This window comes from Coffea arabica, chromosome 8e (assembly GCF_036785885.1).
Source record: "Coffea arabica cultivar ET-39 chromosome 8e, Coffea Arabica ET-39 HiFi, whole genome shotgun sequence".
Taxonomy (NCBI): domain Eukaryota; kingdom Viridiplantae; phylum Streptophyta; class Magnoliopsida; order Gentianales; family Rubiaceae; genus Coffea; species Coffea arabica.
The window spans coordinates 47,844,111-47,862,433 of NC_092324.1; the positions used below are offsets into that span (position 1 = coordinate 47,844,111).

Sequence of the window (18,323 nt, forward strand, 5' to 3'; positions counted from 1 at the left end):
GCACCGTTTAAGAGCTTAGGGCAATTGCTTAGCCAAACGGCATCGTTTTGGTTAATTGTTTAGTTAGTTACGGTAGTTAGCTTTCTAACAATAAATGGGACCCACAGCCTGTAACAAGGGACAGTTATCAGAATTGATTTCATTTCTTTCTCTTTCTGTTCTCTCTCTCTCTCTCTCTCTCTCTCTCGCTCTAGTCTTCTCTCTCACTCTACTCTTTTCCCAGTTTCCCATTCTTCCCAACAAATTCCCTAAATTCATCATCCATTGATCCAAATCCGTGACAGTCAAGTTTGAGTGGTATTTTCGCTAGCTCGATAGCTAGACAAGCTGTTCGATCAGCCCAAATTTATATGAAATTATATAATTGTCCCTCTATGAATTACAATTTACAATAATTCCTATTTTCTAAATACAATTTTGAGTTGCTTGCAATCCACAAAATCGAGTACAACTCAAGTTGCTAGCAAGCCAGAAATCGAGTTTCAGCTTGCGAACCTTGTTAAATGGAGCTCGACCCTACCTTTTCCTTGGTCTAGTCGAGTTTGAACTCCAATTTCTTGGCTCGTCGTACTCGAGTCCAAACATAAACAAGACGAGTTAGGCTCAATAAGCTCAAAATTTGACTCGTTTGCAGCCTAGTTCTAACAAATTCATTAATCCATAGTTTGAATCAAAGAATTTGATGAATTATTTAAAATCCATTCAAATCACTCTACTTGTTTCAAATGCTTAATAGGTATTCAAATTTGTAATACATCAATTATTAAAATATATTTTAAATATTAGAATAATCAATAAATTTACAAATCCAAATATCTTCTAAATAAATGTAAACAATCACAAGGATTTGATAGGATTTTAAATCCTTCATCAAATACTTCGATCCAAATGCAACCTAAATTAACGAATAAAAAGAAATGGGAAAAATTGGTTAAACTTAGGAGAAGTTACAATTCCATTTGCCGAGTGCCCCAAAAAAAAAAAAAATCAATCTCATGAGTGACAGGTGCCTCTGGCCTTCACCCCTACAAAATCTTCCAAAACTCTAGTCAAACTCTGGACGTAAATTTTTTTTGCCGAGTGCTACAGGCATCAAACCGCAACCTCAAGTCAATGAATAATTAGAAGTGAAAAACAAAAATGCTCATCAATGTCCTCAACAACCAAAGGCAAATGGTAATTAAATAACCTCCATGTTCATTTTTCTTCCCAAAATATACTGCTCACATTTGCTAGAGTAGATTGATGCTAATTGCTACTAATCTGTTAAGATGGGAAACAAGTGTTTGGGCATGATGTCTGTGTTATTTCTGGCGCTTTTAAGTAGTGGAACAACCATTTGTGATGCAGAGTGCAAGAAGGAGAGGGGAATTGGGATGAAAGCTTGTAAGCCTGTTGCCTATGGACGTTTTCCTTCACCCAAGTGTTGTGAGACCACTAGAAACACTCATCCTGAATGTGTCTGCCCTTATATCACACCTCACGTGGCTGCCCAAATTCATGTTGAGAGAGCAATAAAGCTTGCTGAAGCCTGTGGAAAAAATATTTTTCGTCCCTTTCACTGTGGAAGTAAGTTTTATAGCATCGCTTTTTCAATTATTTAGCCACTTTCTTTCACAACAATGGATGAATTTTTTTGAGATTTTTTCTATTCCCTTTCTTGGAAACTAGAAATCTTCGATTTAGGGAGCTAATCTAGCGGCTTTATTATGGATTTTGCTAGGCATCTGATTTACTTACATGCAGAGGCTTTCCTTTAAACATTTTTTTTGTTTGTTTTTATATTTTCAGGTCTCGTAATACCTAACAAGAGGAGTAGCCTGGATTGGTTGAGAACTTTTATTCTCCAGCAAAAAATGGTTCCTAAATCTCTTAGAGATAATGTTCTATGCAGTTTTATGATTTCTGTTTTTCTGATTTGCAATTAATAAAATGAAAAGCTGAATCTTTAGTTGATTGTTCTCGAGCGTCTACTAACGTGCGTATAGCACTGTATTGGAACCTATGACGATGTAAGTTTCGGAAAGAGCGCAAGTTTTCCTAACCTTAAATCCTTGATATTAAAATTAGGTTCCGTTTGATAAAATTGAAATTTGAAATCTGAAGTCTAAATCTATTAAATTATTGAATTGTTAAGTATTAAATTTAATACATTTGAGTGCATATCACATTTAGTAATAAGTGAATATGCTATTACTTAATTTTGAGAGCAAATTTTGCCTAGAAAATTTAGTGCCAATTATTTAATTTAGCTGTTCAATTTTTGGTTATCAAACGGTTTGAATATGTTAAAATCTGAATCTATTAAATTTAAGTGTTGAATTCAGTCATTAACACGGTTAAACTTAATAAACAGTTGTGGTACATTTAGACAATTAAAGACTTTTAAATTGTAATAACAGCTCCAATTAATTTTTTTTGGGTCTGTCTAATAGGTATCGAACTCCATAAGATAAGATATAGTTCAAATGTTATATTTTTGAAAATGTAAAATTAATTAAAAAAATATAAATATGAATGAGGTTAATAATTATTAGTGTGTATATACATAATAGGTCGAGTGAAATTTAAGTGTGCTAAAAAGTGTCCATTGGACACCTTGTTTAAAAAAATCCATTCTTTGAAATTTTGTTTATTTTCAATACTTTAATTATTTACACTCGAATTTTTATTAGTCACACTTCCACTATCATTTTAATCATATAATTTTTCATTTATTAGACCATATGATAAAACAAATGATGAAATTGCAAATAACAAAAAAAATAGAGTGCAAATAATTGGAACAATCATCATGAATGAAGTTTTGCACGAGTAATTCAAGAATTACAAGTTTTTCCTTCTTTGCGGATATAAGAGCATATTCTTGTCCTATCAAGGAAGCTGGCAAACAGGGACAGGGCGTTGTTGGGTCCAAACTACTGAACGGACGAAGTGCCATAATGACCCACGTTAAGATTCGGGTCCAGATTTGGTCCAAAAGTTCCATGATGACCCTTTGATGGAGATTAACCTTCCATTGTCATTAGTGAACTTTCCATATTTTTCTCTTTAGAAAACCAGTACTAGTGACTTGAGCATTGGAAAATGGAAATTCTTCTCCTTTTTGTAGCCGGTTTCCTCATTCGCACTCCAATGCCTCCAACATCAAAGGTATAGGAAAGAAAGACAGCTTGCATTACCGAAATTTCCACCTTTAATTGTCAAGCTAACTGCTTCCTCCATGACCATCTCAATTCTCAAAACAGGCTAATATTTTACTACCACTTCATTTCAATAATCAGTCTCTACTTTTACATTACGCATCGTTTCGTTGTTGGCAACCACAAAAGAATTGAAGATTCCGTTACTACGATTATGACATTAAGCATCATGTCATACTAATTGCTAATTTGCTGCAGTGCTATATAAGACTTGAATTTCAAACTCAGCTAAACTGATTCTAAGGTCAACTATCCCTCCACCCACCCCGGCAAAACCCAGAAAGAATAAAAATAGGAAGTCACCAAATCTCACAAACCAAACCAAATCAGGCAAAGCCATTTCTGGGTTTTTCTCATCTTTCCCCAATCTGAAATGGGTCGGAAGCCAATTGACTCGGAACCCAACAGATGGGGCTCCATGATCCTCCTTTTTCTGGGGCTGGTCTCGTGTACTGTGGTCTACGTGTTCACGTCATCGGTGTTCAGACCTGCTGAGACTTCAGAAATTGAATCTTTGACAAGTTTGGAGGTGCAAAGTGGGAATCTTGATGGTGAAGATAGCGGTCAATGTTGTACTGGGATCCCAAATCTGGAGCTCTGGGGGCCTGCCGTGAATTGGGGTACGGATTTCAAGTTCAATTCTGCTGGGGAGTGTTGTAGGGCCTGCAAAGCAATGTGTACTGGCAATGATGGGCCTTGTTTGTGTGATTCTTGGGTTTTTTGTGGGAATAAACAGGCGTGTGGATCAAAATTCGGTGAGGTATGTTGGAATTCTAGATAATTATGTGATGCTGATGAAATTTGCAGTCGTTGCTCGTTGAAATGGATTAATTTGGAAAATTTGGTAGCTCCGCTTACTGATAAATGGTTTCTATGTGTTGCTGCGCATTTATATTCGAAGTATGCGTGAATTGTAGGTTATGGGATATCTGTAGCTTTGTAAACCCTTAATGTTTTGGAATGAGAGGAGAGACAGAGATTTAAACTTCATTCTTTATGTTTCTTGTTTTCACTTATTTCTAGATGGTAATTCCCCTTCCTAGCTGGTTAATACATGAATTTAATAGTTGGTCTTTATTTTCAGGAATTGCAATCGCTTTTATTATATCATTTACATAATGCTGATGATTAACGGTGGTCTTATGATGTATATAGATTGATTATCCGTCACAAGAGACTGAATTGTTTGATCTTAGTTCAGATGCTTTCAGTTAGCATTTGAAAGAAGATAAAATGAAAAATCTGACACTTGAGTATGCGTAGTATGATTAATGGCTTGGTAAACCTATGGGTATGTGATAATTGATTTTGAGTGTTGTGCTAACTTACATTGTTCTGGATCTTATTTTGTCGGTGTAGTGCTGGTTGAAGAAACAGAAAGATACTCTGGCCCCTGATCGACATGAGAGGGGGGACAAAACGATGTGGACTTCTGGCCTTGTTTTTGGAAAAGGAGAAGTATGTCATTCAGTCTATTAACAATTATCTACATCTTTATATTTCATAGATCAAGTACGTGATATGGTATTTGGTCATGACATTTTTCTATTTGTAAGCTTATCCTGTATATTTTACTCTCAAGTTTCAATTCATACCAGCATTTTCAGTTCTGTTGCATAAATGGTAAAATTAGTAGACTGAGTTCTATCTTTTAAACATATTTCTTCAAATGATTTTCTCACTTAAAGTTTTCTTTTCGTTTCCTATCACGATCAGCAGTCAATCTTGCTGAAGCCTCTATCTTTTTTGAGAGTTTGGTTTTTCTATTTCCAAAATGGTGCACGAGGATGTGTTGGACAAAACTGTTGCTGCTTATTCTACCATATGCTACAGATACTGTATTTTAATCCCTTTGGCTTTCATCTGGCTAGCTTGAATTATTCATGTTGATTTGTGATATTGTATACAAGGAAAGAAAGTCACAACAAAATTATGTGGTACCTATATTGTGGTGTGTTTAAACATGAAATTCAGCTTTGAATTGAAAGGCATTTGCTTTTTTGGTTTCCTTTAGTGATTTTCTTTCTTTCCTGCCTGTCCTTTTCTTTTTTGTACTAATCCAATATTTCTATCTTCATGCAGCTGTAGTTGTCCTTGCATCTTGACTTAATAGTTATCAGGAGCGACTAAAGCTCAAAAGGATGGGCAATTAATTAGAAAAACACTGCAGGGACTTTTCCATTATTTTTTTTATCTTCCTTTCAAATATACGTATCTGTAGTATTTTATTAAACATTTTAAGTTAATTGTAGAACATAGAAACTGCATTTTGGAGTCTTCATTGACTTTATCATTGAAAAGATAGTATTGAAAGAACCAAAAGCCAAGCAATTGTAGGAGTACTGCAGCAACTGCAATTTTGCTACTATAATGAGGATTCAGCTTTCAAATCCAATCCCATTTTTAACACTTTTTTCTACCAATCTCCCCATATTTTGAACAATTTTTCACTTGTTTCTTTCATGAATTCAACAGAGGACTTCATCTCATTATTTGATATAGTCAAAATCTTATTTTCATATCTCTTTTCGAAATCTTTGTGCAACATATATACTTGTTTCTCTGTGTCTACTTTGGGGATCGGTGGAATGTTTCTTTCAAAATATTTTTGGATGTGAAGCACATTGTGCTTCCTGCAAGCTTTTGCTTATTCATGTTTCCTGTAGGGCATAATTGGCATGGAAACTGATTATGGAACTCTTCACATAAAGGTAATTTTGCTTGCTTTTGGTTATAGTGGAAGCTTTTTATGTTTACTGATCTCACACATCTGTCCTAATGGTTTTCATTTTATATAGAATCAGCTTCATGGAGACGTTTTAAACTACGTTGTAGATTATGAGTTATTACATATAGTACTGTAGATCGTTGTGTTGTACTGAATGCACACAGTGGCTGAGAAACTTATTTGAGGGTTGAAAATTGTAGCCGAAGTGGGGTTTGAACTTTTATTGAAATTCTTGCAAAGCATTTAAAGTGTAGGTGAGATTTTTCAGAGTGTTGCAGTGTAAGAATTTTATGGAAACTGTGGACAGTTTGTAGAAGCAATTTTCAGAATTACATTTCTTTGTTCTGTAGTTTTGTTAAAATGTAATGTGAGCTGTTATAATTCTTTGTTTTGGAATTGTATTGAAACAAAACTTAAGATGTTAATATAGCTTTTTTCCCTGGGATTCCATGATAGTTTAAATCAGATATCTTTCTCTATGTCTTATTCCCCTGCTTAGAGTTTTTTAAGGCGTCCATGGGTCTTCTTTAATGCTAAAATTCAGATTTGCTCAAGTCTTCCATGCAAGTGTCTCATATTCTAGCTTATGCTTCTGGAGCCGTTCCGGCATATTTTTATAAATCCCGCACTGTGATACCATGTGTTAGGAACACTGACTTAAGAAAACCATAAGACTGCTGTAATATTCACTGAATTTCTGCCGCAATCATCATTTTTCTTCTATTTTCTTCCTGCACATGGTTAATATGTTGTAACCTTTTCTAGTGTGAGACTTCCTCTTTGACTTCTTATCCTTTCTTTGTCTTTAATACAATATTCTTTCTTGCAGCTTTTGCCTGAATGTTCACCGCATTCAGTTCTCTACATCTTCGAGTTGTTATCGTTGAAACACTGTGCAGGCTGCGAGCTTTATCGTGCTGAAACTCGGGGTCAGTCTTGGGATTCACATGGAAACCACATAAAAGATGTAAGGGCCGCAATTTTTTTTATTTGTTTTTGATAGTTGCATCATCTCCTCTCATGTTCTATCGCTTATGAGTGCAAATGCACTAAGTCTTGATGGTCTCTTCCAATAGGGTTCAGGCTTATGTGTTGCTGTCAGCGTATATATATCAGTCTAAGACACTCTTTGGGAATCTGTATGAATGGACACTTAATTGGTTATGTCGATGTCCTTTTTGATATTCCCCTTGTTTGAGCAATTTATCAATATTATTTTATGTATATATTTGAGTGTGTGCATATGTGTGTGTTTTATATGATAACTCTGCGTATGAACGCATGCAGGCACATGGGTTGTTTATCTCATCATTTTATCGTATACAAGAATCTTGTGATCTTCTATTATTTTCTACTCAAGTTTCTGCCCTGCTTCTGAATGCTTTTCTAACTTTCCAGGCTTCCTTTGGTCCTCCATTCGCACTGATTCAAGGAACTCTTAATGCCCAAGGAACGGCTTTTGAGAAGCTGCCGGGTGAATTCTGTCCAACAGTAAGACGGGGATCTGTGGCATGGGTTGGTTCTGGCCCTGAATTCTTTATAAGCCTAGCAAACCATGTGGAGTGGAAAAAATCCTATACTGTATTTGGGTATGTACTCCCCGAGGACATGGAAATTGCTGAGAAAATTGCTCAGCTTCCCACAAAATCTGATGTCTGGAACAATATTAAGGTGGCAGTCTTGGAGAAGCCTGTATCTTTGTTGATACGAAGAATGAAGAACAGTCAAGAGGACCTAAACCAGAGCGCTAAGTAGGACAGGGCTTTTGTTGGCTTTATCGGGCAACTTTGTAAATCAAATTATAGGTTTGTCTCCAAAATTTCCAGTTTCTTTTACTTGTATACCGTTTTTTATATACTCAATCTAGCATACAGTTTACAGAACACAAAAGATGTATAACATGGCATTTTGAGGCCTCAAGTATGAGTACTCTGGAAAACTTTGGCTGTGGTTATGCCATTTCGGACTCAAGGGTGCATGAGTTAATTAAAAAAGTTGCTCGAGCACCTTTGACGCACGCATGTAACAATTTCAGATGGTTTGTTTGATGGAGGGTCTGACTCTGACATCATGCAATAACAAGTTGGACTACATCTTGCTGCCAGATGCGAATCAAGTTCTGTGGTTATTCTAGTCATGTCTCATTGATCGGTTAATTTCTTGATAAGTATTTCCAATTGTTAGGAGGGACTGCTCCTGTCCAGTGGGAAAGGGTTCAAGAATTCTACATTTAACTTCAATTATGGTCTTTCCGTTTGTTGTTACTCGTATCGCTAGGGATGATTTCATGAGATGCAGATGCAGATGCAGATCAATAAGAGGTTTACGTGAACTAATCCTCTGTGTTGTTGGTGACAGATAGCCAAGAAACCTAGAGGAAGTCCAGTGAAATAGTTAGGAATCTCGGGGTGGTTTGTGAAATTATCCCATTAGACTGGTAATCTACTGTCAGATCCCATACTTAGGGTCTATTTGATAATATAAAAAAAATGCTTAAACTGAATTTTTTCAAGCATTCAGATATTTTGAATGTTTGATGAATGAAAATCTATCTACTAAACTTGTTAAGCAGTGCTGAATTTATGTGTATTTTTTTCAGCACAAGAATCCTAACTGAATGCTGAATTCTGATAAGAATCAATAAAATTACTTTAACTACCTTATCTTATCTACCAAATCTATCGAGCAAGATAGCCGCAATTATCAAAAACCTCAAGGGATGTTTATAAAAATTATCCCAAACAGAATTGCACCATGTAGAATTGCAAGTCCTTTACGGAAAGAACGTAAAATGGTGCAAGACAAGGGGTGTACAATAGTAGTATTGATATAATAACTTAGGGGAGTCTGGCTATGCTATGCATAGGCGCTGCTCGCCATAATTTGATCTAAATTTTGCTTATTAAATACATCGCCATGTAATTAATGAGATATGATCATGTAAGTTAAGTCAATGACAATCAAAGATTTAACTAATAGAGAGATTATCAAGTTTACTGTATTATATGCAGAATAGCCAAGTAGTTTAATGGTGTAAATGTTGCTTATCAACTAATTTTTTCCCCCTTCCAATCGTGCTAATTTGCTGGTAAGAAAATAGGTATTGTATTATTTATTAATTGGAAGAATTAATATTATGTTAGTGTCCTGCATTTATAAATGTTTCAAAAATCTCAATAATGACTGAGTGATAAATAAAACTCAACTGTATAACAAATTTAACTTACCAATATTGAAATGATTGAAGTGCAGCACTTTGAGAAAATTACATTGAATAAAAATATGATTTTTGCTATTCATGTTCCATAGTCCACAACCAAATTCAAGATTCATTTACAACCTCTGAACAAATGTCAATTTGTTCCCTAAGTAAATACCAAATATAATTAGGGAAAGCTTAGAAGTCAGATGGAATATTTTCTTCACATCCTATGCTCATAGCCTCCTGGATTCCATTACTCATCATCCTGTCTCCACCTCTATCTATGCATTAAGAAATTTTAATTGCATTATTTAATGTACTTCCTTTTTCCATAAAATCTCATTCCCAATAGGACTAGCAATTCCTAATAGGACTTCACAATTACAATTGTCCCTCAGGTTGATATACAATCAGCGCACTTAAAAGGATATATATATAAAATTTTGCTTGTGCTTACTGCTTATGATTAAGATTCTTTGTGTCCATACTATAAGAAGAAAATGCCCTGGTTTGATAAAAAAAAACTGGTTAAAAATTCACAATGATGCCAAACAGCCTTATGGGCTGCAGGTTAAAAGAAGATCCCTTCATCAAAATTCTAGTTCTGATCCCTAACAGGGTGTTTGTATTTTTGCTCCAAGAAACCTTATATAAGGAAGCCCAATTTAATCTTAGTATCACACACAATTCTTTCTTTGACAATAGCTACTCCTTTCTTTCCTAAGCCATAATGTTTCAATTTTTCGTTAATACCTTCTCCAATACTGCTAGCATCTCTGCTAATCTAAATGATCAACACGCTCGTCTATTTTTGTCTTCTGCAATTTGTGGGCTTACCTTAATATGGTTTGCATTAATGTTTACCAAGAAATCAAACAAGAAACAGCCACCATTGCCACCAGGACCTAAACCATTGCCTCTAGTGGGAAATCTCTTGTCCGTTGATCCTGAACTTCCCGCATACTTCACAAACTTGTCCAGAACCTATGGTCCAATCATGACTTTTTGGCTTGGCAAAAAGGCAGGAATTGTCATTAGCACTACCAGATTGGTGAGGGAAGTGCTAAAGGATCAAGACACCACATTTGCCAACCGGGATGTGCCCGCGGCCGCCAGGGAAATCGCTTACGGTGGCTCAGACATTGTCTGGACACCATATGGACCGGAGTGGAGGATGCTGAGGAAGGTTTGCGTTCGTGAAATGCTGAGTTGTGCTACTTTAGACACCGTTTACGCCCTCAGGCGCAATGAACTTCGACAGATGATCAAGTACATTCACAGCCAAGCTGGAAAACAAGTAAATGTGGGTGAGCAACTTTTTCTGAGTGTGTTAAACGTGATTACTAACATGTTGTGGGGTGGTACAGTGAAAGGAGATGAGAGGGCCGGTGTTGGAGCCGAGTTCAGGAAAGTGATTACTGAGATCACTGGATTTCTGGGAATGCCTAATCTGTCAGATTTTTATCCTGGTTTGGCTAGATTTGATCTGCAAGGTATCCAGAAAAAGAGCAAGGTTTTGGCTCAGAGGTTTGATGCAATATTTGAGAAGATGATAGCGCAAAGGCGACTCAATGATAATGGGAGCGAAAGCAAGGACTTTTTGCAGTTCTTGCTGCAGCTGAAAGGTCAAGGAGATGCCAGGACGCCTCTTACAATGACTCACATTAAAGCTTTACTCATGGTAATATCTGCCATTTTGACGGGCGTCAAACCTGTGCAATAATAAATACCTGCTTAAATAAAATACAAATTCTGTATATAGCGGTAAGCAGGGTCGAATCCACAGGGACTGGGGATAATTTAATTTCTTCTCAAGTTCCAGATATGGGGGGTTTTGAAAATGATAGTAACTAAATTACTTGGAATAAATTAATTAAAATAAAATAACTACAACTCAAATAACTAATTATCACAATAAAAATAATAATGGACGAACTCTAGCCAAGAGACAACTTCGGAGATGGTTCACTTAATTCGATCACAGATGCAAGGATTATTCCAGTTACTATCTGATAAATTAGTTATAGTTGTCATACACACGATAAACAACCAACTCTTCCTCAATTTGTCGATAGCCAAGGTACGACCGTTGACTATTTCTCTAATCAGGAAATAACCCTAGGTACGACCATAGAAGTTCAATTCCCTAATTGCATGAATAATTAGAAGAGCCTAATTCTAACCAATCAACACGCTACGAGGGTCTCTTTAAGTTAGCCTGCCTATCTCCCTGACACAACCCCAATCATGCCAGTTGCCACCAGTTTAGAATAATTAAACAATTACGGATTTAACTACCCTAATTGGCTTCAGGTTATTGAATTAATCTAGAATCCGAGCCCTGGATAATCGAATAATAAAACAACCATATGAACATAAAGCAGAAGATAGACAAATACCAGTGAATAATGGGAATAAATAAAAACTAATTCGATCTCACAAATTTAGTAGAACCAAATCCTCCGTTGTTCTTGACTAGACAAACTTAGCCACGCCTCATGAGAAAATCTTCAAGTAATTCCACTGAGGTCCAGGCCATCAAAAAAACTATAGCTAGCAATTGGGCGGGTTGGGCGGGTTTTGGGCGGGTTAATATTGGGTTTTCACTTAAATGGGTTATACCCAATCCGCCCAACTTTAGATTGGGTTGATTTTGGGTTGGGTCATATTGGGTTATCTCAAACCCATTACCCAAATATGACCCAACATATTAATTAATACATTTTGAATACATAAACTTTTTCACATACATTCTAACACACAAAAAAGATTTTTTTCACACATATAAACACATTTTCACATGCATAAATGTATTTTCACACACACAAACACACACTCACTTCTTAAGTTCCTTGGAAACATATCATAAATAGAATAATATTTTATATTGCTTGTATTGTGAATTTTAGATAATAAATTATACATTTAACGAAGAGCATAGCCCCCCCAACCCACACAAAACACCACCTTAATCTTTTCAATAATCTCTTCCATTGATCCACTATCAATTTTTGTGTCCCTTAAAAAACTTTGATTTGTGCCGTGCATCTACTCTTAATATATAAGACATGTTATATAGGGAATTTAACATGTGAATAATCACAATTACAATTATTACACTCAAAAGTAATAAATTATTTTTACTTGGAAATAAAAGCATACCTATAAAAATAAGAACAAGTCTCGCATAAATTAAAAAGAAAGGAGAAAGATACTCATTATTGGTGCAATAAAAGATGCTTGCTAATTATAGAGAAACAGAGAAGTAACAACAAGCTGCTATACCTATACTACTGTCTCTGTACATCCGAAACCATGGTCACTAGAATATTCATAAGGAAAATAAACTCAGACCATATTTTTCATCCAACATCTTTTCTACTGCTCGTGAAAATAGATCAGTGAAAACTTCTCAACTCACATTGCACATCTGTAACTTTTCCTAACGTCTTTCTTCGCTCTTAATTTTCAGCTAATTTATGTTCCATAAGAAATTTCTGCCGCTGCTTAATAATACCGTCAATCATCCGATTGAAATCTTCGCTCCTCAATTTATATTTGGCATAATAAATTATTATAGAAGTTGAACATGTTTAACTACTGTTATAAAAATAAAATAAGCATGAGTTTTTATTTTAAATTTCTTTTTTCTTTTAAATAAAATTTTAAAAAATTGATTGAAAATATAGATATATATATATATATATATATATATATGAGAATTTTGAATACAAATTAATCAATGAATTATTAACACATGTCCAAATACAAATAGTTGAGCATATGTGTATTGAATATTGTATTTATTATTTTCAATTACTTTTAAACAAATTGGGTATTGGGTACCCAAATAAAAAACCCAATCCGCCCAATGAATAAGTTGGGTTGTTCTTACCCAACCCAACAAAACCCATAACCCAATTGACCCAACCCATCCTTTAAAATTAATGGGCGGGTTGGGCGGGTTTGTTGGGTTTTGGGCTTTTTTGCCAGCTCTAAAAAAAACCAAGAAAGAAAAGAAAACTAAACTATGCTAAAAAGCTCTAAACTAAAACTATTGATTGATTGATAAAAGTTCTCGGTACGTTTCCCCCTTTTTAAAGCCAAAAGGAAGTCTAATGCTATCTCTAGTGGTCCCCACACCAAATTCAAAGTCTTGTACGTTTCTTTTCCTAGAGTCCAAATGACTCATGCTTCTTATCCGTGGTCCCCGCACATGTGGACAAAGCCTCCCAAGTACTTGTTGTTCCAAGTCTCTCTACGTTGCTTTCTTTGAAAAGCCCAAATGACTAAATGCCTTGCACTAGCTTGTGGTCCCCACCAACTCAAGGACCTAAAGGTTGAAGCCCTTAGAAGTCTGCATTTTTCCATACAAGTCCCTCCTTTTTGGTAATTTTCTGCTTCACTCCTAAAATTGATTCCAAATACCAAATATGAGTAAATATCAGCAATTAACACAATATTTGTCAGGGATAGAAGGGGAAATCAATAATAAATTTACTAACAAATTATACCCTATCAATTCCCCCCACACCTAAATCATGCTTGCCCTCAAGCATAAGAACAGCAATTGAACACCAAAATTTGACAATGGCTATTGCTCTAACTATCATATTGCCAAGATACCCAGAAAAACATATATCAAGCATCACAGTTAAGATCCAAGAAAAATCACTCCGGTTAGCTTCCCAACCACCAATTTTTCCAATTTAAAGCAAACTAATCTAAGAAAAAGGAATGGTTGCTCACATTTATCAGCAAATGGTCCAACTATTAACCAAAATCTCGACATTAAAATCACAAACTGGCAAGCTGACTTATTCACATACTAACCCAATCTTTATTTTATTTTTTCCTTTTATTTTTTCCTTTTTTTTTTTTTTTGAATAACAAAATACTTAGTCTATAGCCCTTAGAGCTTTTTGACGCGAACTCCAACATTTGACAGATGGAGGAGCCCGGTTACTCAGCTCTAATTGCTACGGGACCACGCACTCATAGCAACTACTACCTTTTGACGCGAAAATCAACACTTTAGGTGAAGATTCCCGGTTACTCAGTAGTAATCACTAGCGGAGTACAGTCAACTCTTATTTATAACCATATAGCACAATAACTAAAAATAACACAAAAATAACAACAACCAGCCTCAAATTTCCAAACATGGAGAACTAAAATTAATAATTGGACCAATTCACATGAAAAATGCCAACAATCATTCCCTATGCCTAGAAAAGTTAACCAAAAATTGGAAAAGTCAAGCAATTATTGATATTCACCAAAGAGATGTTTCTGAACTCAACCACATCAACTTGATACCCTTTTATTAATAACACTTGGCAATAGCAGAATTAGAGATAACAATCCAGTATCAAACTTGGTATTCATATGAAGACTGACCACTAGAAAAAGAAAAGAAAAGAAAACAAACGAAAAAGGAGATAAATATCAAACTAAAACAAAGAAAAAACCTCTAGAAACTAAAAACAAAAATACTAGCACCCCAACTGATCCCCCCACACCTAATTCATACATTGCCCTCAATGTGATAAATAAACAATAATAGTAAGCAAAAGAGCAACGGTACTTCCCTGAAATCACGGGGACCATGGCGGGGCCACAGCAGTGAGTGAGGCGGGGAACCTTGATCTCACTATTGCCGCTAACAAGTAACCCAATCAATAGAAACAAAATTGCCAACATATAGAGGAACAAGTAAATGCAGATCAGTAGAAATCCATATCCTCTAATGAAGTCAACAATCAACCCAATAAGCACAGGTATCTTCCAATTCAAAAGGGTAGTGCATAATAAATGGCTCACCCACAGTAGCCTTCCAATTCAACAAACAAATGAAGAAAATACCCAACCAAAGGCACTTCAAGGGACGCAAGACAGAAATCAGCAAAGTAGAACTCAAGTGATACCAAAAATAACCTCGACAAAACAGTGAATTCAACCAATTTGAATACGTAGAATACGGTCAGAAATGCCTCCCAAAGATCAACCGAGAGCGACAAAAAATTGCCCACCCAAAATCTGTCCAAATGGTTCCAATTGGATAAGAAATTACACAACTCAACCAACCGAAATTAGCAAATGAGCCAAGAAACCGTCAAAACCAGCAATAGTAGTTCAAATTTTGGACTACAACTAAATCAAAACGCTTGGCAGTTTTCGATCAAGTAGCCCACCAACTAGAACCAAGTGGCAACAAATGTAGTTATAATACCCCAACCAGTACCACTGGTGCATCCCACAGATAATGAAGCAACATAAACGGCCACCCCAATCAAGAAAATGGAAACTTCAGGCACCTAAGGACTAGGCGAAAGTCTCAACAAAGCAGCTATTACAAACAATAAGCAGTGGTGGTCCGAATGTTAGTCAATGCAGAAATCATGCAACTCAAAATCTCGGCAAGTGCTCCAATGAGCTTAGCAATTGAAATCACAAAACCGAATACTCCCCAAACAAGGTACTTAGAGTCAACCAATGGCAATACTAATTCAACAAACCAACCCAGAAAATTACTCAACTAAGGGTGCAATAGGGGTCTCCGAACACAGCTCCAAACACCAACAATTGAATAAATAGAAACTAAACAGCCCAAAAATCAATTAAGTAGATAAACACATAAAAACTTCACTCAAAAACTAATTAAACATGGAAACAATGATCTGTCCTCAGCTAATTAGAACTAATAATCTGGCCTCAGCTAATTAGTGACAGTAAATTAAAGAAAGAGATCACCGGAGGTGTTTCGGCCACAACAACAGGTACAGTGGAGGGGCAGAGGCGACGTGCGTGGACCTCACGCGAGTGGCTGAAACGCAAAAGGGCGCCCGGCTGCTGTTGCGGCTGGCGGCCCGCGCGCACGGCGGCGCGCAGCCTGGCTGCTGGTGTTGGAGCTTCCGCGCGCTGGCTGCGCAGAGAGAGAGGGAAGTCGCGCGCTGGCAGCGGAGGGGACTTGCGGCGTCTGAGTGCTGGAGGCTGCGCGAGCTCAGGAGCTGCGCGCGAGGGAGATGGCAGTCAGGGAGCTGGTGAGAGGGGCGAAGTGGATGGTGGTGGTCGTCGGCGCTGGCGGCGGCTGCTCCTCGTGGATGCGGGCTGCGGCGGACAGGGGAGATGTGGGCTCAGCCGTGGGCTGCTGCGTCGCGAGCTTCGGGTGGCAGCGGCGATGGCGATGGAGCTTCAGCAGCGGCGAGCGCCCTGGAGTGGAAGCATCGAGGGTCGGCGAGGTGCGAAGTGGATGGCTGGCTGGTCCTTTGCGCGAGATGCGAGGTGGCGGCGTGAGTGAGGTGGGCGGCGCGAGTGGGCGGTGGCAAAAGGGATTCGGACAACAGAGAGAGAGCAGGGGAGAAGGAAGAAAGAAAAAAGAAAGAAGAAGAAGAAAGAAAGAAAGAAAGAAAAAGAAAAAGAAAGAAAAAGAAAAAGAAAGAGAAATTGTTTTTTTTTTTTTTATATACTTTGAAAATCTAAGCTACAGTGAAACAAATTTTTTTTTTTTTTTTTTTTTTTTTTTTTTTTTTGTAAACGAAGAACTCCTGTCCTAGGCGTGGGCACGTCTAACTGCTATAGAGTCCGCAGATCCTGAACGAAAATTTTTTCCCTCAGGCGTGACCACCTGGCGTGGGCACGTCTAACTGCTATGGAGTTCGCAGAACCTGAGCGAAAATTTCTTTTCCTCAGGCGTGACCACCAGGCGTGGGCACGCCTAACCACTGATCTCCTGCCACCAAACATCAAACCATCAATTGACACTAATACTTAACTAAAACTTCAAAAATGCATGAAAACTGAAACAAATAGTCTTGGGTTGCCTCCCAAGTAGCGCCTTTCTTTAATGTCTTTGGCTAGACATACTATGCTTGCTCACGGAGGATAAAATCTTGTAGCTCGCTTCAATGCTTCATCTTCAATATGATCCTGGTAACCCTCGTAAATAGAGTAATCCTTGAGCTCACGAGCTACGGTCTTCCATGGACTAGTAAATGGCACCAAACAACCAAGTAATGACCTTAAATCTTCATTCACTCCTCCATCACAAGCACTTGCTGGTTTGAGATATTTTGCCATCGTGACTCTTAAATCGTTCCTGTCATGAAACTCAAAATTTTCTGGTATAATAAAATCAATCTCACTAACAGGAATTAAAGAATAAGAGTCAGGAAAATATTCATTAAGGAATGGAGGAGATGTCACCGCATTTGGAGATTGTTCACTGGATTCATTCACTTGAACCATTTGATGTTGGGGTCTCAATTCTTGTGCTTCAACTTTCTTTTCATCTGCATCTTTAGATTCTTCTTCTTGAGACCCTTGCAGTACCATGTCATTTGTCAGAATAATTGCACTCTCATCTTCCTCATGGTCGATAATAGTCGGTGAGGGCAATTCTTCATAAACTGGAGAAATCAATTTGCTTATTTTAGATGCCCATTCACGCCTTCCTTCTTTCATTTCTTCACTCATCTTTTGTGTGTCCTGTTGAAGTTGATGTACCTCCTGTTGAATTTGATATGTCTCCTGTTGAATTAGATATGTGTTAGTAGCTAGTGATTCAACTATTTCTTCAAGAGACATTGTCGCGCCCCACTTTTTGATAGTGTGAATGTGTGATGTGTGTGCGAAGTGTGGTGTGAACGTGTGCAACATGAAAAGTAAAAGGCCATGGGACTTTGGAAAGCGACGATTTGGCCAAATGAAATTTTAAAAAGGGTTTTTTAAATATGAAAATGGAGTCGCCACTTGGTATAGATTTGGGGTGTACCAAGTCACCCAAAAAGTGTTTTTTAAAGACAAAGTAGTAAAACCCTTTTTAAAACGACTCCTAGTCCACGTAAGCCAAAGAAAAAGGTTCGGGGGTCACGTTTGACAAAGGGGAAGGCAAGGATAGAATCCAAGGCACCCCTTTGACCTAGCCAAGGCTAGTTGCGTGACTTAACCTTACCTTTCCTAATTTTCTACCCAATATATGTTCGCACGTTGGATATGACTATATGAATGCAAAACAGAAAGAAAAATGCAATCCTAAATTCTACGATGTCTCTCGTGAGGCTTTTGGTCCCAAACCACATGAATTGTGGCGGCCAACAAAGGAAAACCCCATAGAGGTCGATTAATGCAAATGAGACTCAAATGTGCAAGTGTGGAAGTGTATGAAAGAAATTAAAAATCCAAGTGTTTG

The 18,323-nt window shown here is 37.1% G+C and overlaps 3 protein-coding genes across 4 annotated transcripts; all 3 read left to right on the forward strand.

Annotated features, from left to right (window-relative positions):
* Positions 1 to 1,271: 1,271 nt before the first annotated feature.
* Positions 1,272 to 1,928, forward strand: LOC113706168 (uncharacterized). Its single transcript, XM_027228060.1, has 2 exons — positions 1,272 to 1,569; positions 1,792 to 1,928. The coding sequence occupies exons 1-2, from the start codon at positions 1,272 to 1,274 to the stop codon at positions 1,926 to 1,928; spliced, it is 435 nt and encodes a 144-aa protein (XP_027083861.1).
* Positions 1,929 to 3,027: 1,099 nt separating this feature from the next.
* LOC113705376 (uncharacterized) lies at positions 3,028 to 7,897 on the forward strand. 2 transcript variants are annotated; one of them, XM_027227214.2, is made up of 5 exons: positions 3,031 to 3,963; positions 4,563 to 4,661; positions 5,870 to 5,914; positions 6,761 to 6,898; positions 7,330 to 7,897. In XM_027227214.2, exons 1-5 carry the CDS (start codon positions 3,577 to 3,579, stop codon positions 7,684 to 7,686), a joined length of 1,026 nt encoding a protein of 341 aa, XP_027083015.1. In that variant the 5' UTR covers positions 3,031 to 3,576; the 3' UTR covers positions 7,687 to 7,897. The 2 variants fall into 2 exon arrangements, with proteins under 2 accessions (XP_027083018.1, XP_027083015.1); XM_027227217.2 differs by lacking the exon at positions 5,870 to 5,914 and having other exon boundaries at positions 3,028 to 3,963.
* A 1,935-nt stretch (positions 7,898 to 9,832) lies between these two features.
* On the forward strand, positions 9,833 to 10,890 carry LOC113706683 (flavonoid 3'-monooxygenase CYP75B137-like). Its single transcript, XM_027228621.2, has one exon. The coding sequence runs from the start codon at positions 9,864 to 9,866 to the stop codon at positions 10,854 to 10,856; it is 993 nt and encodes a 330-aa protein (XP_027084422.2). The 5' UTR covers positions 9,833 to 9,863; the 3' UTR covers positions 10,857 to 10,890.
* Positions 10,891 to 18,323: the final 7,433 nt, after the last annotated feature.

Bases quoted from the DNA above. Each gene is read 5' to 3' on its own strand.
- LOC113706683 (XM_027228621.2), top strand. From the start codon at position 9,864: ATGTTTCAATTTTTCGTTAATACCTTCTCCAATACTGCTAGCATCTCT.
- LOC113705376 (XM_027227214.2), top strand. From the start codon at position 3,577: ATGGGTCGGAAGCCAATTGACTCGGAACCCAACAGATGGGGCTCCATG. The intron at 4,662-5,869 runs GTATGTCATTCA...TGTTTCCTGTAG, and splicing joins TTGTTTTTGGAAAAGGAGAA to GGCATAATTGGCATGGAAAC. The intron at 6,899-7,329 runs GTAAGGGCCGCA...CTAACTTTCCAG, and splicing joins ATGGAAACCACATAAAAGAT to GCTTCCTTTGGTCCTCCATT.
- LOC113706168 (XM_027228060.1), top strand. From the start codon at position 1,272: ATGGGAAACAAGTGTTTGGGCATGATGTCTGTGTTATTTCTGGCGCTT. The intron at 1,570-1,791 runs GTAAGTTTTATA...TTATATTTTCAG, and splicing joins TCGTCCCTTTCACTGTGGAA to GTCTCGTAATACCTAACAAG.